Here is a 25,832-nt window from a genome sequence, read left to right on the forward strand (position 1 = left end):
GCTGTGTGAGGGTCGAAATCCTAAAAGACTTCAAGCAATTTGCTTTGAAGCATCCTATTCAACTGCAAGGATATGAATATCAGAGATGCTTTCCATCCTGCAAAGCTCCATGCCCATGGCTGTGTCCCCTTCCTCCCAAAATTGCACCTACATACAGTGCACTATAAATACCTTCACAGCCAGCTAATTACCTCCAGGATTTGATGTGCTTTCAGCCAGTTGACATAATGGCTTTTCTCCTGAGCTCCTGAATGCCAGCCTGTGAGCTGACACAGAGACAAGCTGCTTACCCACTGTTATCCCACAGGCACCACTGGGTCACCCAAACCTCCTCTAATGCACCACATCCGAGAGCTGTGCCAGGAACTGCAGGATAGATGCCCAGAGGGCAATGAAACCCATTTGGACTAGGACTACTGGGGGAAGGTTAAAATCCACAAGTGTTCATGACAGAATTCAGTATTACTGAACTGGGATTAAACCAGTAACTCACCAGCAGTAAACCGGAGAAGTGGGAGAGATGGGGGACTGCTTTTTGTGATAATTCCAAAGCCATTATGCTGATTAGTTGATTATCTCAATTCCCAGTTGCTAGCCCAAGATAAAAGACTCTTTCATAAGCTCTAAAACAGAGTGCTGCAGCTCTCCGGAGTAATACCATACTTGCACTTACACCTGGCAACTCATTGGCAACTTTTGAAAGGCTCTAAAAGTAAGTAGGCAAAATAACCTGTTCAACAGCACTGATAAAAATCAAACACAGAGGCAAAGTGGCTACTGCTGTAGAAGCAGCAATTTGGGCAAAAGCAGGCAAAGACATTTCCTGAGTATTACCATATATACACATATATATGCATGCCTAACGTGGTTGCTGAATAGTTTGGTGGGCAGACCTGAGGACTATAGATGAGGGAATTCAGTAAAGCAGAAGAAAGCTGTAGCAAACTTTCAGGTCTGAACCTGAAACCTGCAAGCTGGGATAAAATGTCAAGGGGGCATGTGAAGTCAGCAGTCATGTGGGTGCTGCCAGAGAACATCAGCTCCTAAAGATCACCTCTGTGGCAAAGGAAAGAAGGATGGGAAAGCAACCTGCAAATCTCAAAATCTCCCTCTGCCAAAAGCATAAGGGGGGGGTGGGGGTTAGTGCAGGGCAGAGATTGTACCACATCAAAAATACACAGCACCTCTGGACATACAGTTTGAAAAGATGGGTGGGAGGGGGCTCTGAGAGCATTGCAAGCCCCATTCAGGGTCTCTGCAGGTGACAAACACAAGCCCTTCCACAAAGTAACTGCCTACATCTTGCAGAAGTGTCTTCATATCAACAGATAACTATTATTTCTTTATCTGTTCCAATATTTGCCTGGAGGATAAAGCAGGCAGTTTCTTGAAGGACTTTCTTCCACAAGGCTCAGAGTATGATAAATGGAAGCAAACCCTGGGCAAACCAGCTGCTGAACTGCAGCCAAGAGGTGAACCTATAAGCATTAGCAAGAGGTTGAAGTTTTGGGCTTTGCGTGATGGAGAAGAAAGCTGGCAACAGATGTTAAGGATGGGAACTGACTCAAGCCTGAAAAGAAATAAGAGTACTTTTCCATAAAGTCGTTCTGTAATCTTGCATAACTTACGGAAAGGACAGGCTTGGAGATCTGGGCAAAGGTGAAGATTTTATTAAGGCAGCTGCAGCTCAATAAATCTCTAAAGCATCATCAAGCTCCAGCAGACAATCCACAAGCCAAAGCAAAAAGCCGCTGGCTTGTTACAGAAAAGCCACCAAGAGAAGGCTTACCTCTTTTCATACTTAAAAAAAGTAGAAAGGAATTTAGTTCAGGACTGGCCCATGCTAAAGCAGGGGCTGCCAGCCCAGTTAATAACAGAAGTGAGGATCAGGGAGAGCACTGGGTCTCTGGGATCCTCTTAGGAAATCACACGGACAGAGGGCATGGCAGTGCTGGGCACCAGCACAGGCAAAGATACCCAACACAGGTCTGCCCTGGGAAATTCCTCCAATTCGAGGGGGAGTCCAGGTGACCTGCACAGGGAGTGGGCAGAGAAGCAGAAAACCTAGAGAACAGACGCATTCCCATGCTGAGGCACTGAAAAGAGGTCCTTTGGAGGGCTGTCCCAGGCACCTACAGAAACAGCTGGACTTCAGAGCTGCTCTTGCTTCTCTTTTTAATTAAAGTGTTGGCTAAAATGCTTTGAAGCAGGCAGAATTGGAGAAATCTAAAGACATTTCCCTACTGTTTAAGTGCACATACAGGAAGATTTAGTCTAAAAAGGGAAAGTGGAAGTAAAGCATTGATTCAAGAAGACAAGGTTTATGATGAAAGGTTTATGTGAGTTTGCAGTGAAATGGGGCAGTCAGGCACAGGTAGCTCTTTCCTGAGGCACACCATTACCTTCCCTCAGCCACAGCATGCAAAAGAAACCTCCAGCCTCCATCCCAGCACCAAAGTCCATGGGGGTGGGGTGGGGGGAGGCATGGCCCTGGCTACTGGGCTCCAGGCAGCTGAACCAGGGGGAAAGCTCCCCAGCCCCACAGGACCTGCACCTGTACTGGGCAATGGAAGTCAAATGGAAGAAAACATCTCCATCAAGATTGCTCTTGGCTTGTGTTTGACGTGCCCACAGACCCAGTCAACTAGACTCATTCTGCTCAGGGTAGAGGAACCAGCTTTTCTGGAGCATGTTTCATGTGATAGTTTTGGCTCACTGCCTTGGGAAGATGACCTGCGCCAGTAGAGGAGGCTGCTCATCTGCCCTGACAACAGCATGGAATTCAACCGCCAGCCCAGGAGAAATGTTCACATTGCACAAGCCCAGCGTGAGACCACACAACAGTGTGGTTTTGCTTAATATGTGCTATTACATTGATAAGTCAGAAGTAGTACTACCCACATACATGGCAGGACAGAAAATGTGACCGGAGTGACTCGTGGTTAAGACAAAATAAAGAAAATCCTCTCTGGTTCTGGCAACCTCCTGTAAACTCAATGCCACCAAGAGGAAGGGACTTAGGTCCCACATCTCATTAAGTTACGAAATTCCCTGGTTTTCTAATTAATCCTTGAGTTTTATGCCAAATCTAGTACTCCTACCAGAGCTCATACGTGTTTGTTTACACACCACAGAAGCATCTTGACACTGCTGGGAGCATCCACTCACGGCAATCACGGTCTGAGTTCTCACTTGTGGAGACATGGGGGTGTTTCCTGAGGGATGTGGGGGAACCTCATTCAGGATTTCTTTTCACTTAACCCAGTCGGTTTCCCTTCAGGGAAACAATCCTCAAAACTAAATATATTTTGGAAAGGAGGAGTCAGACTAGAGGCAGCAGGGAACAACTACTATTCTTGGCCACCTGAACACCTGCCCTGAAAACAGAGCGCTCTTTTTGAGCTGTGGCAACCAAAACACCTGTTTCTTCTCTAAATCTTGCCCCAAATTTACCCATATGTCAAAATAAAAATTTATTTTAGTTTATTATATACTTTAAATATCTTTTATCACTCCCAACACCATACAGAAGTATATACATACTGTTTTTCTTGTAGAGGAGAATTTCAAAGCAGTTTGACTCATAGTTGTCGAAGGTCTGTCTGACTTTTTCAATGGTCTTCTTGTCTGTCAGTTCACCATACATAAAACTGAAAAAGAAAAAAGGTTTCTCTTTTTTTTCTAAAAAAACAACCAGATGTTGCAGCCACCTTAAACAGCATAAGCATTGGAGATGCTATTAACTGTCATTTACCAAAGTTTAATGATGATTTACACTTCATTTAAATATTTAGCATGTCAAAAGGAAACCTACAGCAGTGAGTAACTATGACCACCTTTTTACTGTAAACGACAACAAATAAATCTACTGCAACATCTCATTAAGTGCTCTTCTGAGCATATCTTTAAGGATATGTGGTTAGAAAAAGAGCCAATAGCCTATAAAACCATTATTGACACAGATGCAGGCCATGACAATATTGCTGTCAAAACAAAGCAAGCTGAACAAAACCTCTAAAACCTCCTAAATTTTGTTTAATCCCCTTGAAAAGGCTTCTGGAAGAGGAATAGAAGCTACTACAGGTAAAGGCTGTTGGCTGAATTGATGGTTACAAACCTAGTCTTGTCAAGATGCATCTGGGACAATGAGATAATCAGAATCCTTTTACCAAATACTGGCAAACAGAGGTGGGATTTAACCAGTAAGAACTGATGACTGTAATGCTCTGAAAACCCGCACAGAAAGCAAGTGTATGAGTTGTCCCAGTGTAGCCATGTCTGCACTACTACCAAACATAACCAAATTCACCCTCATTTTCCTTAATGTATGCCACTTTTCTTCATTATTTTGATGAAAATTGGAAAACATTAAAATGCTTTTGAAGACTCATCCCTCTCCAGGCCAAGAATATCAAAATGTAATTTTAACTCTGTTACTTCTTGCTACTTGATCATCTCATCTTTGCATTCTTTTCCAGGTCAGACCTTCAGCTGATGTAAGAAACCCCAACCCCTGACCTTACTTTTGAAAGCCTTTTTAAGAACAGCCAGGCTTTTATTGTCGTGCTTCCCTGGATTAAAAATAAACAAAGACCACTCTGTGCAAATTCCCAATTACAGAACTGAAGGAAAATGGAACATGGGATAAAAGCTTTCAGACACTTGGATGAATATACTTTTAATTGATCAGACTTTTTTTTCCCCCTCCCATTTTCTTTGTCCACAAACAGTTTGAGCTTCAGCTGAAACGTACAAGACAACCCTGAGAATATGAAAGAGAAAAGCTATTGCTGCCTCTGTGGTTTCAATGCAGCCTCTCTTTTATTGATCAACAGACCTCCAAAGGTTCAATAAACATTTATTTTATGTCTACTGTTCTGAAAGAAACAATAAAACAGCATAGTGGTTAGTGACTTGGAAAGCATTAAAATACTCAATGAAGGCCAGATCATGAATCCTTTCTTTACACTGCCAACCAAGGGAGGTAAGGGGGCTGCTCCCAGGGGCTGCCCCGCGTGGGTGATGGAGGCAGACACAGGGCATCAGAGTGACTGCAACATCTGTAGGTCACTACAGGTCCTTTTTCACTGGTAACACAGGGAGAGCTATTGATAGACAGCACACCGTGACTGTTACCTTTGGGACAGCAGTGTAACGGAGATGCCACTACAGCGACTGACATCAGGAAATGGTTTTACCAGGGCACAAAGTTTCATACAGGTACTGCTTATCATTAACATACACGGCCGTCTTTAGGAAATGCAAAACACAGCCTACTGCTCATTTCCAAATGACCCGCCTTTCTTTCCTGAGTTCAGCTGATAACCTTTAATACATTGATACATGATATGATGGGGGGGGGGGGGAAGAGTTTGATCATTAATTGTTTTCAATTATGCCTTTTTTTTAATGCACTGATGAGGTACAGCAGATCACTCTCCTGTCTGCAAAACAAAATAAGAGCTGATAGTTTTCACGCAGCCTGCTGTGCAACTGAATTATCTTTTTTGTTTTCTTGATATTTTAAACAATGTTTCTCTTAGTCCTGAAGGAAAAAATAACAAAAATTTGTTAAAGTGCTTGACTTTACACAGCTTATAATATAGATAGTCATCATTAATTAGCATTAAAATGACAAATCATACTTGGCGTTCAGAGTGGTGGACAATACCAGTTAGCACTGCTAAACAGGATAAATCAACTTTATGTTTTAAATGAAAGCCAGTTTGTTATTGGAGTAAACCTGTAACACTCAAATCTTGCATTATTTTCACACATAAAGAGACATTTTAAAGGCTTGTGGAGTAATAAAAACATTTTTCAGAAGACAATTTTTAAAACACTGAAGAAACCTCAAAGCCACTCACTGTACAAGTTATACAAGACCTTTGCTTATCACAGGTTTAACTTAATTTAATTTAGTCTGTCCTATTTTGTACACATGGAGGGCCTCCTACATCTTCAGTCAATCACTCTGTCTTTTTCTGCCTCATGTTTTTTGTTATTTAGTGCTTGTCAAGTGCCTTCAGCGCAAACTTACAAGACATAAATATCAAAACCACTCTGCTACTGGGAATCTTACTACCTAGAAAATAGACTTATCAAAGAGAAACAAGACTTATTGAAATTTCTAAGATTGTGCCTTTCTCTGAGTAATTTCCTCATTGATGAAACAGACCATTTGTCCTTTAAGATGCCTAGGCTACCGCCTCCTTTTAAAAGCATTCCCAGGCACAGAAAAGCCACATCTGAACCTTTGTTACTGTGCTCTTCTGTCCTTTGTCAGGATCCAGAGCAGCAGCATCAGAACAGCTCCAGGTCTGCAGCACATGCCAGGGCAGTATTTAACAGCTGTTTGTGAGGAATTACTCAGGACAGAAGACAGGTGAAGTACAGAAGGCATATGATCCTACACCCAATTTACAGCTTTCTTCAGCCAACACTGTTGGATGAAAAAGGTGTCAATTAAACAAATGTCTACCCAGAAGGCACAGCAAATACAGTACACATCAACAGATCCAAAAATTTGCAAGTTAAAGAGCAGGTACCATTTCTAAGGAGAAATGGTGCAGCTCCCTAGATCCCGCTGGCACACTCAACAAGGTTTCTTTGCACAGCTTTAGCAGTGTAAGGAGGCCTTCTCACGAACACAAAAATCGGGCCATGGAGGTGACATCCCAGTATCAATGCTAACTTTTTTCAAGTCCAGCATGCTGTTCCCATCATGCAAAATCCCATTTCTTTGAACACAGTGGGAATTTTGCCATTAGCTTCACTGCAGCCAGGATTCCACTCTCAAGACTTTTTTTAATCCCACTTGCAATGGCAGTAAATCAAAACAAGGGAGAGCAGAGATGTTGACTGGAGCACTGTGAGTGTTGCAGTGGAAATGCTACCTGTAAACAGCAGCTTCAGCAAGGAGATTCAATTCCATCCCTCTGTACAGCTGGAAGGCAACACACACAGGGCCTAGGAGCAGGTTTCCTCCTTGAAAACAAAACCAGCAACCAACTTCTCCCAGCCCAGCGTGAAGCTGTCAGGTGCAAGGAAAGGTAAGGAAAAGCAAAGCCTGGAGCAAACGCAGACTGTAAAATGCCAGGGCAGGTCTATTTACCAGCCACTCAAAGGGTGCCTGCTCTTCCAAAGGCTTGATGGGAACACAGAGCTTAACTGATAAGCAACAGTATTTAGAAAATGCTGATATTGCGTGCAATAATAATTGGATTTTAATTTTTTATAACTGTTAATTCTTTCAATGTATTCCTGAAGACATACACTGTCATGACTGCAGGCAAATGGGGATGAAACAACTGCATGCTGGCTGATCTATTGGTGCACCTCCAGGCAGGGGGGTATGCACGGTTAATTGAAGGTTAGAGGTGCCACAATTGCAGATGGACTGTTCCTCCTGGACCATCAGCTCATTTTCATTTGACACAGTAATGCTTCACCACCACACAAGTTCTTCCACCTAAAAATTTTAGCGCTCACTTACACCAATATTTCTGTGTATCAGCCCCACCTAGAAATGCAAATTTGGGTGCCATGTGCACCCAGGAAGAACACACATTGGACTCCCATCACGCAATATTGATGAAGCCTGACCCCTACATACACTGTGCATTTCATACAGTGCCCAGGAAACTAGAGAGACTGGCACTTACACTGTAGTATTTTTAAGTGATTTTCCGGCCAATGGGCACATTATTGCTGATTAAAAAGATGAGATAATTCCAAAATCAAAGGGATTACCAGCTTGTCACAGGACTAACTCATTGCCTGAGCTGGAACAAAAACCACTCACACCTCCAACATCTTCAGTTTATCCATTGCTCCCTGTGATCAGTACAGCCAAGACGACCTGAGACTGAACATAATCACAGAATCATTTAGGTTGGAAACAACCTTTAAGATCAGAGTCCAATTAACTAGCACTGCCAAGCCCACCACTAAACCATGTCCCCAAGCACCACATCTACATGTCTTTTAAATACCTCCAGGGATGGTGCGTCCACCACCTCCCTGGGCAGCCTTGACCACCCTTTTGGTGAAGAAATTCTTCCTGATACCCAACCTAAACCTCCCCTGGCACAGCCCGAGGCCATTGCCTCTTGTCCCATCACTCCTCATCTGGGAGAAGACACTGACCCCACCTGCCTACAGCCCCTGCCAGGCAGCTGCAGAGCCAGAAGGTCCCCCCCCAGCCTCCTCTTCTCCAGGCTCAACCCCCCCAGCTCCCCCAGCCGCCCCCCATCAGCCTGGTGCCCCAGCCCCTGCCCCAGCCCCTGCCCGGCTCCGGACACGCTCCAGCCCCTCCATGGCTCTCCCGCAGTGAGGGGCCCAACGCTGAACCCGCCATTCGAGGTGCAGCCCCACCGGTGCCCAGCGCAGGGGGACGGGCACTGCCCCGGCCCTGCCGCCCACGCCGCTTCAGACACAAGCCACGATGCTGCTGGCCCCCTCGGCCACCCGGGCACGCTGGGGGCTCATGCCCAGCCGGCCACTGACCGGCCCCCCCAGGCCCTTTCCCCCCAGGCAGCTCCCAGCCCCCTGCCCCAGCTGCCGGGGGCTGGTGTGACCCAGGGGCAGGGCCCGGCGCGGGGCCGGGGTGACCCTCACACCACTGGCCCGGGCCCCTCGCACGGCCTGCCCAGCCCCCCCTGCAGAGCCCCCTGCCCCCCGGCAGGTCAGCGCTGCCCCCAGCCCGGTGCCCCCCGCACACTGACCGCGGGAGCCTCGACCCCTCGCCCAGACCGGGACAAAGCCCCGCAACAGGCCTGGCCCCAGCGCCGAGCCCTGGGGACACCCCCTGTGCCCGGCCGCCAGCAGGAGGTGACCCCATTCCCCACCACGCTCTGGGCTCGGCCCTCAGCCGGCTTTTCACCCAGCGAGCAGCACCCCCGGCCCGGCCACCCGCTGCCCCTTTCTCCAGCAGAACGCTGCGGGGAACGGCGTCAAAGGCTGTACTGAGGTCCAGGGGGGACAACACCCACCGCCCTTCCACCATCCACTGGGGTCACCTTGTCACAGAAGGAGATCGGGTCCATCAAGCCAGACCTGCCTCCCATAACCCCGCGCTGGCTGGGCCCGATCCCCGGCTGTCCTGCACGTGCCGTGTGATGGCACCCAGGCTGATCTGCTCCATAACCTTCCCCGGCACCGAGGCCGGCCTGACAGGGCTGTAGCTGCCCGAATCCTCCTTCCACAGCCCTTCTTTAGACGGGTGTCACATCTGATGACTTCCAGTCAACCAGGACCTCGCCAGTTAGCCAGGAGTGCTGATAAATGATGGAGAGTGGCTCCGTGAGCACTTGTGCCAGCTCCCTCCGTACCCTCAGGTGGATCCCATTCAGCCCCAATGTAGGGTGTGGGGTGGGACAGACAGAAAGAGGATATAATGAATACTTGCTGGACTACTCAGGAGAAAAGCATGGATGAGAGCTGATTTGAAGGCACTATACCTTATAGGTAGGAGAAAAGAGACCAAATGTTCCAAAATTTGTAAGTTGTCCTTTATCATCCTCATGCTCAGTAACAACAATAACTCAAATCAGGAGCTAGATTTACATTGTTGGTAACTGTATTTCTCTTTAGTTGGATTTTTGACACTGAGAAGCCATAGAAACAGACCTTTCCAAAACCTGTGTTGAAGGTGCGGCACCGTAACTCTCTTATCCCAGAGCACTTGCCTTAGAACAGTAAAGCAAACCTTATACATAAAAATTGCTTTATATATAATGTAACATAATCTGGGCATAATATAGCAAATCTGGACTGAGAGCCTGACCCAGAAAATAATTTGAATAATAGCCCCAGATATCAAAATACCTCCAGTGACATTCTGTTGAGTAAGCCTAAGCAGGCACCACTGGCCTTCAAGACTAGTTTCCATTCCATCCAGCTGCACAGCCCTGCATTAGGGAGCAGCTCCAAAAACACTGCTCTGGAAGGCTACACAATGCATGTCGAGACCATGCTGAAAACCTCTCCAGCTCTCCTTTAATGTGCAAAGACTGGGATGCCGCCTAAGAAGCGGGAAACATCACACTACATGTATAACTCCACCAGCTAAGACCCTGACACAAAACAAGTACTCAACATGCTTTGAGTGTAGAGGCCTCTCCAAAATCCAGAGATAGATGTATAGAATGAAGGTTAAAGAAAAAAAATGTATCTTTGCTACCAATTCCATTTTCCACAATAATTCCTCCTTGAATTTGCATCTGTATGATTCACCCGTATGATCTTGAATGTGGTCAAAACAGGATCCTTCCAAATGGTAACTAGAGCCCATCACATTTACATAAAGCACTCAGATGGAATAAACCTTTCGGTCTCCTCAGTATTTGAGGCACAGGGGAATCATTATCAGTGAGGTACTGCTAAACCTTCACTTCCTCAACATTTTCCTACAATTCCATACTATATTTGTGATTATTTTAACATGCAAAAAACTATAAAAGTGCTGGCTCAGAGCAAACTTACACAGTTCAATACACAGGATAGCATAGAACAAAGGGGAAAGCATGTACGTATACCCAGGATAGCTGCGATAAGGTTGTTTCTTTCAGCCCCACTGAGTATATCGACTCTGTTACTACTGTGTGAATGAATATTTCATTTCAGCAGCACATGCCCATCTCTTCTCCACTGCCCACTAAAGGATACCTGGCTACACAGAGCAACCCTGGGCCCCCAAGGCTTCCTCCCCTTCCTGGCAGATGAGAGCAGGAACAACATGTCAGCACATGTTGCTTTTTGGAGTAAGCAACGACTGACATCTGAGGACAGGCTCACTGCCCACCCTGCTCTGGCCAGCTGAAGCATCATGATCCATGTTTGGCAGCACCCATCTCCCAGAAATCATCACTTGTAGATATGCAACTGCATCCTCTCAGTGCCCTGGAGCTGGTCACTCCCTGAACACATAAAGGGAAAACCTACCCAAACTTGTATCTCAGTCATTCCTTATTGCCTCTGCCCCTCATTTACTTTGCTCATGCACACACGCACATGCACACACATTAGGGATTTAGGCTTTCCCCAAAGCATCTCCTTTTAAAGGATGCAGCAGTCAAGGCACAGACACATGTCTAACCATAAATCACTGCTGCCCGCTCCTGAAAGACCACCAACGAAAGGAAAAAGCCATAAAGCTGCAATGCTTAGAGTAAATATCAGCTTAATCACTCTCTTAGGTATAAAGATGCACTTTGCCCATTACTGCGCCCTGTGTGTCTATGTAATAACAGGGACCAACATAGGCTACAGAAGAGCCCACGCCTACTCGCATTTTAACAAAGATCTAGTAAAAAAAAAAAAAAAAAAGCCTTTGAAACACATTACCTAAACACCCACTTTCTTTACTGGATCATTAGCTACAGCACATTCATACTGATATTAGTCAGGTAAAATTTCAAAATGCTTTGCTTTACTTATCCAGTGTCCTGGATACGTTGCTGGTTTCATTCATTTAAAGTCTGTTGCAGTACTTTTAATTTCTGCAAAACAATGCTTTTCTTACATCAGCCCTTTTTTCCGAAACCTCACTGTTCTACCCAGCAGATTAAAATTTTAAAAGTGCAGCAAGTGGCAACAAAGAGACAGTTGGCATACCTGCAAGTGCTACTCTTCTGCATGACGTCAGCTCGATGATATCCAGAAAGTTTACAAAAACCGTCATTACTATAAACTACGGGCCAGTCCACAATCTGAGCATTTCCCAACAAAAAACTGGATTCTGAAAAGAGAAAAAGAGAGAAAGAGCTGTTGTCAGTGGCAAAGTACAATTAAATCCTCCATGTGTTACACAGCAGATGCAGAGTAATTCATGTTGGTAACTATCACAAAATTTCAGGGGGAACTGAAATCAAAATGGGCATCAGAAAAGAAATCATGATGAAACAGGGTAACTTCTAGTAATGTAAGTAGCTTCTTGCACCCCAAAATATTGATATAAGCACCAATGCTTTTGCAGTTTAGAAAGGATTCATTTATTCACAACATCTGGGTATCGTGCTGTATTTTCATTTTATATGTATCTGGAAACTTGCAAACTGAATTTTAAATGCTGAACCGTATATGTGTGCCCAACACTGATGACAACTTTCTTGCTTAAGACAAGTACATTTTTCCTCCTGGCAGGTCCCAGTCTGTTTTGCAGGTCACAGCCAGCATCCCTGGGATGAGGGACAGAGAGTGCCAGGAGCTGCTGGGGAGGGGCAAGATGCGCCTGCTACATCTGGTGGTACATCACGAGCCACATCACGCCTGGGACAGTGGATATGAAGTGACCCACGAGGAAATTCAGCATGATCAGGGAACTGAGGAGTGCCAAAGGGACTTAAACATTTGAAATAACACAAAACAGGTACTGAATTTCAGTGGCAGTCTATTAAAAATGCAGATGGGTGGGTTTGGCTCATTCTACTAACATGCATCCGTTGCTGTACATACAAAATATGGGCAGCGAGTATTTCTAGGAGGCTGAACTGAGGTTTAAATATCACTTCAGTCATCTGTTCTTTCAGTCAGTGCCTACAGTTTACACGCACGGACTGGCATCGACATATTATGAGCTAGTCCTAAAATAGTTTTATTCACTAGTTTGGAAAGATTCTTCCATCCCTGCTTTTAGTAAGGCGCTTCCAAAGAAGGAAATGCCCATTTTGCTTAAATACAACGTTGTGGGATTTTATGTTCATCAATACCGTAAACATTCCTAATTTTGTTTCAGAAATAATATTCTCATTTAGCAGAGGCTCCCATATTGTAGTCTGTGATGATCTTCAGCTTTCTTTATTTTTCCTGTCAGTTTTAAATTTCATGTTGACTGCAGCTATGGAATTAACCAGTCCCATTCACTTATGCTAAAAAGCTATTAAAATGTAGCTATCAACAATCACTGCCATATAGAAATTACAGGAAATGTTCCTTTCAGCAGTTCTTGCAGAGGAAAAAAAAAATAAGGAGACTTTTACAAATTTTCCTCATAATAGCCAAAGAATGGTTATGCCAATTACTTACAGACTACTCAGGTGCACACATTGATTTTCACATAAAAGTAGCACTGGGTTTGCATGAGCTACGCATGTCCGTCTCAAGAGTATTTATAACTGTGACTGGATGGTACATTATGCAAACATCCTGCTGAACAAGGAAAGTTTACTGAAAAAAACAGTACTGCTTTCTTTTTTCTTTATAAGAATGAATTCAGAAAAGAATAACCTGGACATTATTGGATTTTCTACAGAAAAGCAGATAAAAAAAAAATATTTAAAAGCCAACCAATGTGAGAAACAGAAGTTTACATTTTGTGAAATCTAACACTTTTAAGCTCAAAGAATTTACTTGAATCCATCACAAATATTCTTAAGCCTAAAGGTCAACTTTAAAAATTTACTTTCCTATGCGAAGGGAGAAGCCCTCACTACAAGCAGTGGGAGACAAGGTGTAAAGCCTGAGTGTTACCTAAAATCTCCCTGGCTTTCCACAGCCCTTTCCGCACCGGGGACTCAGCACAGTGCAGATCCTAATACAAAGAAAACCCTAACTCCCTGGAAACCAAAGGGTTCACTGGAGCTCATCCCACTGTATTGATGTTCCCCCAACACCCTGCATCTTCTCTAACTTGGAAAAGGGGAGACACCACCAGCCCTCTAAACCCACAAGGGTCCCCCCATGGCAGCTGCCCTACCACCATCGCACCGCAGCAGCTGGAGAGGACGAGAGCGTAAGCAACTCTTCATTTCCCATCGCACAGGGAAACAACCAATATTACAAGTTCTCTGGTTAGATTTGGAAAGAGGTTTCTTTATCAGACTGCCTTTCACCAACATTCTGCTCACACATCCAGATACAATGGGCACAACCTGGGCAATGAGAGACTGCAATACCAAAGTCACTTGTGGATGCTGTGCACATCCAGGTGCTCCCCAGAGGACCACAGTCCAAAAGCAGATAACCCTGCTTCAAAACCTCCACCTTCAACAGACGTAACCTTGATTCTGTATTCCCACCATGTAACTGTTTCAGGACACAAAATACACAGCAGAAAATACGTGTTGCAGCCAGCAGCTGACACAGAGCATTTAATGGCTGTCTTCTACAGATTTTACATTTCTTTACACCTGAGGGTCTCAAAATACCTGATAAGGCATTCTCTAAACTGATCAAATCCACTAAAAACTCGGGAGGGAACAAAACATAAAGCCAAACTATTGATAGCTTTAAAAAAAATCCCATAGAATTAGAAGAAAATAGACACAAGAGGTATCTTGGTAGATACTAGTATTTGTAAGGTTAGATCAGATATGTAGTGTATGTACTAGAAACGTGACCAGATATTAGAATATGTTTACTTTTGTCCCCATGAATTTCCCTTTACTAAACAGGCTTTTTTTTTTTTTTTTTTTTTTTACCCTTGTCTCCTAAGGAAGTAAGGCTTATTCATCCATGCTCAGCATGTGAGTATGTATGTGTGTCCTATTCCAGTGGAAGAAAAATCCAGAATCAATGTTTGCAGCATGTTAGAGACCAATGAATCTAATTGTGGGCACAAAGCCATAGGAATCCACATTTCATTAATGCCACTGCTCAGTGAGCAGCAAGCAGCTTGATAAAATTTAAGGAAGAACAGGTCACCATCTGACCCTTGGGTTTTATTGTGTACCAAAGTCTTAGGAGCCACTGGACTCCATACCTACCCTACATTTTATCAGGATCATGTTATTTTCTCCAACCAAGACACATATTAATTCTTCCTTACTTCTACAATTTCTCCAAATCAAAACTCCAGGCAGATTTAACTCTACATTAGCCAGTCCATGCCCAGCTGTAAGTATCTGTGTACTGCATGGCAGAACACTGAGAGAACCTCTTTTTTTGGCCATAATTTCTTCAAAATCACAGAGTGCAAAGGAATACGAGGGGGGTTTTGCCGAGTACTCTGCTACAACTCCTTGCATATTCTCTAACATGCTTCTGTTCTGGAGCCTAACCTTAGTCAAAAACAGAGACTCCTTAGCAGAGAACACAACCTTTGCATTTCTAGGAGTTTTGTGTGCCTGGCGAAGAGACTGCTTTATATCAAATCATCACCACTAACTACCCATGCAAGTCCACTACTGCAGTTACCTCCTCTAAGGCTGGGTCCTAACAAGTCCTGGACTAAATCCACCTGCCTGCCTTATTTCTGCAGCTCAGATATGTGGTTTCCTCATTAAGAGAGGGCAATCACAGATGTCTTGAGTTAAGATCTCCATCAATCCAGGGCAAATCCCACTGTTCAATTTCCAGCTGGCTGCTTGAACCTTCTGTAAGAGACAAGAGTTGGAAAAAACTCATTTCTTCTCCACCTCCAGTTGCTATAGGGCAGCCTAACACCAAAAATGTGTTCACTTCCAAACACAACTGCTGCATGTTCCCCTTGGCCTCCCTTGCCAGCAGCTCCAAAGCAAGGACCCTCAGCAAGGGCACCTTGATGTCCCCCTGTGTGCTGCTGCAGTGACTCTGTGGTGAAGTCCTGTAGCAGCCCCTTAGCACAAGCCAAGACTTCATTCAAGCAGATCAGGTCTAAGGACAGACAAGCGTGCTACAGACCTGCCTTCAGGCTGCCAACTGACTTGCTCCTTCCTGAGGTACATCCATACTCATCGCACCCAACAGGGAAACGCACCCAGACCACAGCTAAGCTAGTCACCCGGTGGCAGCCCAGGGACGTGCCCACCGGCACTGCTGCGGGGTGCACCTCCAGCATCAAATCCCAGGTTCACTCCTGGTCCTCACATTCCCCTGACAGCCCACACTCCACGTTGGTCAGTTCATACCAAAGATCTTTTACGGAGTGAGGCAAAGGACTTTCACACAATCAGCCTTTTTTTAAAGCATGGGTGTGAGTCCTGCAATGCCACACATCAAGGACTGCCCCCCACCCCTGCCCTGAGCAGACACGTCCTGCAAGACAGATCCAGGGGAGAGGCAAGCTTTCCTTGCCTGCTCTAATCTTCAACAGATAAGACTGAAATTTTGCACCTTCTTCAGAAGACAAAGACAAGGAGCCAACAAAAGGTCTGCAAATTGCTGGGTGATGAGCATAGCAAGGACACTAACACTGGGATCTCCACAGCTGTGTTCCTGTTGAATTCAATACGCAAGAGCTATACTCTGCAAGCTATTTTCTTTAAAGATTAAATTACATTGGAGGTATTCTCAAGGGTAAGCATTTCTTAACTGAGTTTAGTTACTAACAACAGGACAACACCAAATTCAGCCACTACACCCAGAACACCTGAATTTACTCAGGTTTTAAGTACATAACAACTTCACTGAAAGAATAGTATCACAGCACGCATTGCCAAGGACAGACAAAGTTACAGATGGCAGTGCATAAATACAGCTCGCATTCGGGAGTAAGACATTGGTAACTAAAACTTGTGCAATATCTGTGCTATGGCCCATAAAGGAAAGCCTTCTCTCTCCATGTACAGCAACACCCAACCTAACAAGCATTTTACTATGGAGGCTGGAAACTCCTCCCGTGGTCCGCTAGACATTCACCGGCCATTGCTGAAAGCAGGACAGTAAATCTGACAGACCAGCGGTCTGATCCAGTGTATGGAACCCTGGGCAGTTGTGATCCAGCTTACCCTGTGGTAACATCTCACGCTCTCAAAACATTAACATGCAGCTAACATCAAGACTTGCATGATGATTAGCCTGAAACGTCTGGTACTGCATTCATCCTTGCTTGGATTGCTCTGATGCACCAAAAATGCATTTTCACTTCCGATTTCCTTATAGATAAAAGTCAGGTTTTATTATTTCTAAGCTTGTGTTGATGTCATTACCTCCACCAATTTTCTCCACCTGTCCTCCTTTCTGATATATTGCAGAAAGCACAAATCACAAATCTGTAGTTGTGTAAGTTCTCTGACTAGACACACCCGAACATCAGTGTCTGTCTGTAAGTGTGCAGGGGAACAGGGCTCAAGCAGCAGACCTACATGTCTCGGAGTTGCTAGATTCCTCTTAGGAAGTCAGCAGGCTTTTTATTACCTAATATAACGCTGCTGTTTACAAGGTTTAATACTGATTGCAAGGACTCGGGTATTCAAGGCATACAGTTAGCAGAATTTCAGGTTGGAAAACACAATTGAGGAAAACAATTGTTAAAGGCGCTGTATTTGCTGTTGTTGTGCTTCTATTTTGTGAAAAGGCTCTTTCTGTACAAAGCCAGTCATGCTGTAGAGCAGCAAGCCCTTAATCTTACTCTATCTTGCAGCAGCTAACACTCAAGACAGTGCTGAGCCTTGTTTTGTTTAAAAGAAGAAAGAAAAAAGAAAAAAACCACAGTGTGCAAGCAATTTTTTTTTTTAACCAACACAATGCCCAAAGCAGTGTAAAATTCACATTATGTAATCACAGGAGAGCAGGAACAGCTAAATCATTCCAAGAGATATGCTTAGCCAAGTGAGAAATGTTGTCTCTAATCATCTTTTCTCAAGAATGTTTGGGTACCACTTGTAGCCAAAATTGTTTAAATCATCATTTCAGAATTCCATCTCATCCCAAGAAAACAGGCAACTAAGCTTTTTAGAAAAGCCACCATTGAAAAGGTGTTTTTAAAAAAATGAAGCAGTAGCACTACACAAGTAATAATTATTATTATTATAATAAAAAGAAACAGTGTTTCCATCTAGGAATAAACTCCTAACTCAAGCAACTTTACACAGAGCTGTCCAGAACTACCGCCCCTCCGTTGCAGAGCAAACGCAGCCCAGACCTGACAGGGTCTGTGAAATGGCTGGAATTTGCCTTTTTTGCTAATGCTGTTTTATAAAAGCCCCAAACAACTTCAACTACTGTCAGCTGACTCTCTTCATGACTACACAGGGTCAGCATATTGCTGCAGTCTAGACCATCTTGGAAAACTTGTGGGGCTCCTCTGTGTGTGTGTGCTGGGGAGGGGGGGGCTAAGAAATGTTCTCCTTTTTTATCTTCTTTTAGCTCTCCTGAGCTAGTCTTGGCCCTGATAATACATACTGCTACTGGTGTTGTTTACAGTGACTCCAACCACATACTCAAGACGTACTGCATCCGCACAGAAAAAAACCCAGAAGATCCTAAACCATTTTGGAGGACATTACCCTCTGAAATCAGCCTAATGGGCACCAATGTCCCTCCAGCTTAGGGGTCGGCTGCAGACAAACTGCTGTGCTTGGAGCAGCAACCTCCACCAGCGCTTTGTACTCCTTACTATAAAACCACATTGCTGTTTTCTAACAAAGCTGTTATTTCCCCGGTGTCTTTAAAGCATGCAAAACATCAGTGTCATCCAATTTATCCAGCACATTAAGCGTTGCTTGCCTGAAAAAAATCTCTCAAAGGACTAACTCTTTACGTCACCTTTCTGTACCAGTGTTGTTTTTATTTACTACTCATCTTATGAAAATGCAGAGGGCTAAACCCAGAGCAAGATGCCACCATACTGACTGTGCTGAAATGATCTACTTCCTGCCCCAAATAAGTGCTCTTCAAATAAAACAGAGATAAATAATCCAGCATTGGCTGAAATATTAAATCCACGTGTAAGTCACTTAGCTGGGAACACAGCAGCTTTGGGCAATTTAGCAAGAGAGCTCAAGAAGAGAGATTAGAGTCTGCCTGGAATTTACCTCCTGAAAATGCAAAAAATTAAATTGAATAATTCTGAATGTGAAAGCCCACAAACAGTGCAGTCCCCTGCCTTTATTGTGGCACAATAAAGGCGTCACTGACGCCAGGAAGAGTTTTGAGTCAATAAGGACAAGACAGTGTCCCTATGAATTGCCTGTAAAATGACATTTTATACAATTCCGATCACAGTTTCTCCCCCACAGATTCTTTTATCCTGAAGTTAAACTAACCCTCACCTATCCCAGTTATCATTTAAATGCCACCGCTGAATCTGTTCTCTTTTAAAATTATGCAGAAGACAATATAGATGTAGCAAGGCTAAATTTAAACTGGGGCACACTGTAGCTCTCACTCAAGGCACACGGGCACTCTCAGAGAGCACCAAAAATCCGATTTTTGGCTTTATACAAATGACAGTGCTGGCTTCACGTTCCCAGGTGAGAAAATTGTGCTAAAAGCAGCTGTTCAGACACAGGGGTTCCTCTTCCAAACACTCAGCCTGAAGCTAGTCCTGGCTGCAGTTTCACAGAGCCTGGCTGTATCTCAAAAAAAAAAAAATGTTTTGGCAGAGCACCGTCTGCATCTCCCATGCTCCCCTCTTTGTGTCCTACCAACAAGACAGATCCCAGCCCACTACCAAGGTGCTGCTTCAGGCCAGTCTCCTGAGGGGCCATCCAGAAGCCAGTAGTTGGACTCCTTCCAACTGCCATGTGCAGGATCAGGCCCTGGCTATTTAGGTTACCTGGGACTTGGCATTTAAAACAGCCAGACACTGAGCGTGCCGATTAAACAAGTATCAGATTTTTGTCTGAAAAGCAGGTAATTGGAGTGCTAACTCCAAAATCTTCTTCTATTACTTAATTTTATCAAAACGGAAAATCTTATTTCCTTAGCTTTCTGGGAAAAAAACTTAAAATTCGAGTTAACCACCAAACAGTACCCTGTTAAACAGGCTAATTAAATGTATTTCCACGGCTCACTTCCTGACATTATCCTTTGGCTGTATACTCCTTCCAACAGCAATAAAAAGCCTGGATGTTTACTCTTAAAAAAAAAAATCAATAATTTCATTTTTCTCTTTCTCTCAGATTTCACTATTAACCTGGGGATGCAGCAGCTCTTGCAGTGACCTCTTGTGGCAACCGCTCCGCAGCACTCCAGCCTCTCCAGAAGGGAGCATCTCCCACCGCCCCATCCCACCGCCAGCAGCACGCAGAGAAAAAAAGTACCAGGAAAAGACCACCCACAATACACAAAATAGCTGACCAGACCTCAAGGAAATCCAGCTATTCCTTTAGCTAATGATATGGCACCATTTGGGTTTCTAAATTAATACAATGGTATAGAGCTGCCATAAGCATCAAAAAAAACCCAACCAAACAAAAAAGCAACCAAAAAAAACCCTAAACAAAACAAAACCACATATAAAAACTCCCCCGATTTCAGCAGCAGTCAGTTGTGCTGAATTTTTCTGCATTCAGCAAGCCAACTTGAAAAGTAAGGAAAGCAGGGCACTTGCAATAGAAAACTCCTCGCAAATGTCATCTAGTAATGCTTCTTAGTGTAAAAACCCACTTAGCATTGACTTACATATCAGCAGGACCCCTGCAGTCATAGAAGCTGCAGAAGGCACCCTGTGCCTTCAGATGCCAGAGAAATCCCTAACGACATAACCTCCTCGGTCATCCGTTCAGTAACTTCTCTGCAGTCCATCAGCTGGAGGATGGGAACTTTCACCCCACAGTTTATAGTGTCTTTAAAAGAGATTTAGGGAACTGCTGACCTCCACATATTTTTCAGAGGATCCCCAATGACAAGACACTCTGTAAACTTGAAGTAACATGTTAAAAGAACTTTCTCTCTGCAGCGTAACTTAATTTGGATCAGATGAAAACGCAGCTTGTTTTAATTTAGGGGAGAGAAGCCTACGTGTATCATGTGCCAAAAGTACAAGTGTTCTGTCACCCTGCCTGTAAGACACCAGGTATGCTACATGGGCTAGTAAGAAGGACAGGAGGGACAACACTTATTTTAGCTATAGTGCCAGTGTAATAAAAATGAAAAAGGAGTCTTAGTGCTACAGATGTGACCCTTGTTTCCCTCCCCCTTCCTGGGCAACCTGCCTTGACACCTGTGAACAGGGCTGATCCTTTCGCTCATCAAAGTCACAGGGACCCAGCAGGGCATAAAGCTCTGTTTAAAGGAACTGCTTTGTAGGAATGTGGCACAAAGCTGAAAAAGGCCGGGAATTAAGTTCTGGTTTCATTAATGTTCATGGTAAAATTCCCACGTAAGCCTTTGGGAGCAGAGATTTCAGCCCAAGTGTCAAAATACATTTGTCAAAGACCTGAAAGACTCATTTTCCCGACAAAGCTTCTAAGAGTTACTGCAACAGAAGCAATAACCAATAACGATGACTCTTGTCATATAGATAAGACTGCATATAGTCTTTCATTAAATTAAGCCCTTCTTCCAGGCTGTTAGCACTTCTTACTGCATAATGCCGCAAAGTCCCGGAGTTAACCTTTTCCCAAACTCTCCCTCTACCACAAAAGCAAATTACACCTTTAACACAAGCTGAATTCTTTTGCTGCTGGAATATGCGAGGGGTGAGGATGGACAGGCAAGACAGACACGTTTCTCTGCCCCGTGCATGTGGCTCGACTTGCCGGATCGCCCTGCCCGTGGGCCAGGTCCGCAAAGCCCAGCCCTGCCCGCTTCTGTTCGCTCTGCACCTCCGCAGCACTGAGCCGAGGTCAGTGTCAGCAAGAGCTCTGAACATACTGAAGAAGCAACCAATAACATTAGTAATAACGGGCACAAACCACTGAGAACATCTTAAGAGAGAACATTGCCCTAAGGAAGGCCCTTATTAAAAGTCCAAACTACTAACGGCAGTAAAAGGCAGCCACCTTCATGTGATTTAACCCAGAGCTCTCACAAAACACTACTTCTTTCAGCTCAGCAAAACACCTGGTGTTCTTAAGATCCAGGGCACAGTCAAGGCTGTGGCAAGATTGTATCAATCTTTTGTGAGCCTCAGATAAAACCTTTACTCCATGTATTTTCACTGTGCTTTAAGAGGAAAAAAAAAGACTGCAAAGAGCGTACTCGGATTACCCTGAGGATAGGTCTGCGCGTCCTAAGGGCTCGTCCCTTTTTACCAACTGCAGCAGTTATCTAACAACAGAACCCGCTTCTCCCCGCAGACTTTGTCTCTCCTCGGGTGGAGCTCAGCTGTGATGTGGGCAAAGAACCCGCAAAGCAACTTAGAGGCTACTGTCCACCACCAAACGCTTTGGGAAGCACCTGGAACCTGCTGCTGTCCAAAAAGCCAAGTATGCTGCTGCTCTAGAACACTTCACAAGCTCCAAGGTGTAAAGTCGCCTCAAAAGAGAGGTTCCCTGGGCAAAGGGACACTGTGAGACCCACCACTACTTTAGCAGTCGTTCCATCCTTCCCAAACGCATTGGCTAGGAGAGGAATGTGTGGCAGGGCATCCCAGAAATCCCACCCCTCCATATGGAGGGCAGAAGAGCCACAGTCACTTTGTTCCTTTCTGCTCAGCTCTTTGATGCTTTGCTCAGGACTGACTGACCATGAGCGCTTCTCCCACAATTTTAATCTGATTTGTAGCCAAAGCTGGGGTGAAAAGGAAAGGGTCACACTATTCCTAAACAGAAAATGCTTAAATAATGCTGAAAATTGAATATATTTTTAACACCAGGCTGGCCACCACACTTAGTCTGCTCATAGTGTTCCCACTATGCCAGTTCTGACTTTCCGCATTTTAAAATTATTGTGGTTTTGTCTATAAATTTTGTTATTCAGACCCATCTCTGGCAACTCGGAGTAATTTGTCTCCACCTACATTTCATTTTGAAACCATTGCTTCCATTCCACCTGAAGAAGAGCCTATCATCTGCTGAAATACCTGTCTGATTTGTCCAGCCACACCTGTTGCCCAATAGAAGATATTACCTCTATCTACAAACCTTCTCCTGGTTAAGAGGAGATTTATGGTCAAGAAGCGCAATGGGATTGCATAAATGTGAGAAATCTCTAAAAAAATGTTCTTTAACCCAAAAAGATGATAGAAGGGCTTTTTTCGAGCATGCTGAAGATGTATTTTAAAAAATAATCATCAGACTTTCCCTGATCCTGTACCTCAACTTGTCAGCAAAAAATCTTGGAAACTGGGGAATCCACATATGAAAACAAAACCCTGCACACTGCCAGCAGACCAAATCCTTGCCTTCTACTGAGCACTGTCAGGAGATACTTGAACTGGATTTGGCCTACTGGATACCATTAATTTTGGATTAAACAGTGATGAATCCAATGAAAATTACTATTTGTCTAAAGGACAAATACTGTTATGACCTGGATGACAAAAATAAGAACTGTATCATGTTTCAGGGCACAACACTGACCACCTACACAAGTCAAAAACAAATTCCCAATCCACTTTTGGCTTTATGATCCAAAAGGGCAGATTTGGCTCTGTAGCATCATGCTTAGGCATCATCAGTGGCAGAGAAAAAGCAGAACGAATAACCAGCATGATTTATGCTCCACAATCAGACCAGGTTAAAAACTGGAGGTGGATATATGCTTTTAAAGTAACGTTCGAAAGCTTTATGAGGTTTTCCAGTTTTTGACATCTCAAAAGTTTTACTGAGCTTTCACCAGGGAGGACATGTGATTTAATTAGAGCACGATACAAAAGCATGGCAATCCCAAACCATGTTCCCAGCTCTGCCACCGGCTTGCTGCATGACCTTGGGAAAAAAACTGCGATGCCCCAAGCTCCCATTTATACCATAATTCGAAGAACAGGTTGGGAATGCCTCTGTGTATCCTCTTCCACAAGGAGCTGTGAAGTGTAATTAAATTCCACCCAGTGCTTTGAAATTGTCAGAGGGAAAGTGCTATATAAACCCTTATTAATTAAGCTTACATTTAATCTGGTAAATAAATACACTATTGCGGGAAAATAGCTCCTAGTGATTGTGCAGCTACAGGGGTGGACAGAGAGTCAGCTGCCAACCACAAAACTGACACAGGCAACGCGAGAGGGAGGAAGCCCCCCCAAAAGTGGTTGACGGCTTAACACAAGGCTGACATTTTAATACACAGTATTTTAAAACAAATTCCGAAGTCCTCATCCCACTCCTGCGCCTGTGGAAGTCAATGAAACGCTAATCCACTACCTGCCATCAAAATCAACTTCAAGCCAGCACACCAGACCATGTTAGTGTGAACGTGAGGTGAAGCCAGAAAGAAAGGTGGAGGGGAACGCTTTTCGGTGCGATCCCATGCCACATTAGCATCTCGATGTTGCACATGTGGCAATTTCTTTCAGCCGTCTGCTCTGCCCACCTTTCCCATTTCGGTCCCCAGATGCACGCTGGCACAGCAGTGCCCTGGTACGGCCAGGTCGCCCTGAACTTGGGCTGGCCAAGGAGATATCCTTCAGCAAATCCAAAGCCGAGGTCTCTTACTGGACTAGACTTCATTTAGGCGAACACTTGGATGTTTCAGTAGTTATGTGCCAGTGCAAAGACTGGGCAAAAAAGGAATGTGACTAGCACAAGACTTGCCTAAAGCAGCATCTACATTAACACACCTACAGAGCCAGTGGTCTGCAACCACACCGTAACTTTAACAGAGCTGCCTGCAGCACAGGGCTCTGCGCTGGATGAAAGGCTAACAGCAACTCTAGCAGCAAGGAATAATTTGATGGCCATGCAGTCCTGAACCAGTCCTGTAAATATTCACCAAACAGAGGAGATGTAGGCAAACAGCTGCAGCAAGTTCTCTACATATTTGCTCTGCCACAGGATTCCCATCGTCCGAATCACAATCACTCCCTCATCCTCCTTCCCAGTACCTTTGCCACGGACTTTAAAGTGTCACAGAATTGCAAAGACTTGGAAATCCTGAATGAAAACGGCTGCAAGCCCAATCGCTAGAGAACTAAAGAACAAGAAGGGGGGAGGGGGGAAATGACCCGACGAGCGGAGAAGATGTTAGACATGTAAATGATGAGTAGTGGCTCAAAAAAAAAAAAAAAAAGGTACAGACGCGGAGTACCGGTAAGGATGTGAGAGGTGAGGGGGCCAGGGCCAGGACCGGGTAGGGCAGCTCCCGCGGAGCCCGGGGGGCACGGCAGCCCCGTTCCCCGGCGCTGAGCCACCCGCGCCCCGGGAGCCGCCGAGGGGCCGGCGGGCGGGCAGAGGGACGGACGGGGGGGGTCTCTCACCGCTCGAGCGCCGGACGATGTTCTCCAGGAAGGTGTTCTGCGGTGCCACCAGCCCTCTCTTGCCCCCCGGCATCCTGCAGCGCCGGGCTCGGGGGCCGGGGGTGCGCGGCAGCGGCGGCGGCGGCGGCGGCGGGGGGGGGCCGGCGGCGGCTGGTGCGCCCGGTGCCCGTGAGTCGCGCAGGGGCGGCCGCGGCCGCTCATGGTAGTGGCGCCCCCGCGGCGGCTGCAGCGCGGACTGGGGCCGCGCCGCGCACGGCACCGCCGAGCGCCGCCGCCCGCCCGCCCCCCCTGCGCCTGCGCGCCCGCCCCGCCGCGGAGCCGGGCGGCCCCGGGACGGGGAGCGGGAGCGGGGGCGGGGGCGGGGTGGCGCGGGGGGGGCGGGTGCAGCCCCGCGGGGGTCGCGCCCCGCGCCGTGGCCCGCCGAGCCGCGGCCCCTGGCTGGCCCCGAGCGGGGACCCCTGCGAAGTTTTGCCCTGGCCCCCTGCGCGGGGCACGCCGCCCCGCCGGCATTGCCGCCTGCAGCGGGGTTTGGCGGCCGGCGCTCCCGCTGGGGGGCTGGGGGAGCACAGCCGGCGGGGGCTCCGTGCTCGCGGGGGCGGGGGGCTGCAGTTTGCCCACAAACGATCACGGCGAAGTGCGAGGTAACGTGTCAAATGCCAGCCTCGCATGAAGCCCTCGGCCGTTTTTTTGGCGGATTCGTCCCTTTCCCCGCGAAAGCGGCTGCCGGGGGGGGGCGGGCAGCAGGAGCCCACTTTGGGGCCGGAGCCCTCTTTTCTAGCGTTTTGCTCAGGGCCCCAGCTCCACCGTGTTGCTCCTCTCCCGGAGCCCCGCAGGAGCAGCTGAGCCAGTGCGGTGAGGCACCAGCCGCCTTTCCCCAGCCGGCCTTGCCATC

General features: G+C 45.8%; 1 protein-coding gene across 1 annotated transcript in view; it reads right to left on the reverse strand.

The window, feature by feature from the left end:
* The window catches only part of KCNH5 (potassium voltage-gated channel subfamily H member 5), a 160,209-nt gene extending 135,058 nt beyond the window's left edge, over positions 1-25,151 (reverse strand). Inside the window, exons 1-3 of the mRNA XM_056347502.1 lie at positions 24,941-25,151; positions 11,617-11,740; positions 3,544-3,650 (exon numbers count right to left, since the gene is read on the reverse strand). Coding sequence (XP_056203477.1) covers positions 3,544-3,650; positions 11,617-11,740; positions 24,941-25,013 — 304 coding nt within the window. The 5' untranslated portion in view covers positions 25,014-25,151. The remainder of the gene's footprint in view (positions 1-3,543; positions 3,651-11,616; positions 11,741-24,940) is intronic.
* Between the last annotated feature and the right edge of the window lie 681 nt (positions 25,152-25,832).

Source organism: Falco biarmicus, chromosome 7, assembly GCF_023638135.1.
Source record: "Falco biarmicus isolate bFalBia1 chromosome 7, bFalBia1.pri, whole genome shotgun sequence".
NCBI lineage: Eukaryota > Metazoa > Chordata > Aves > Falconiformes > Falconidae > Falco > Falco biarmicus.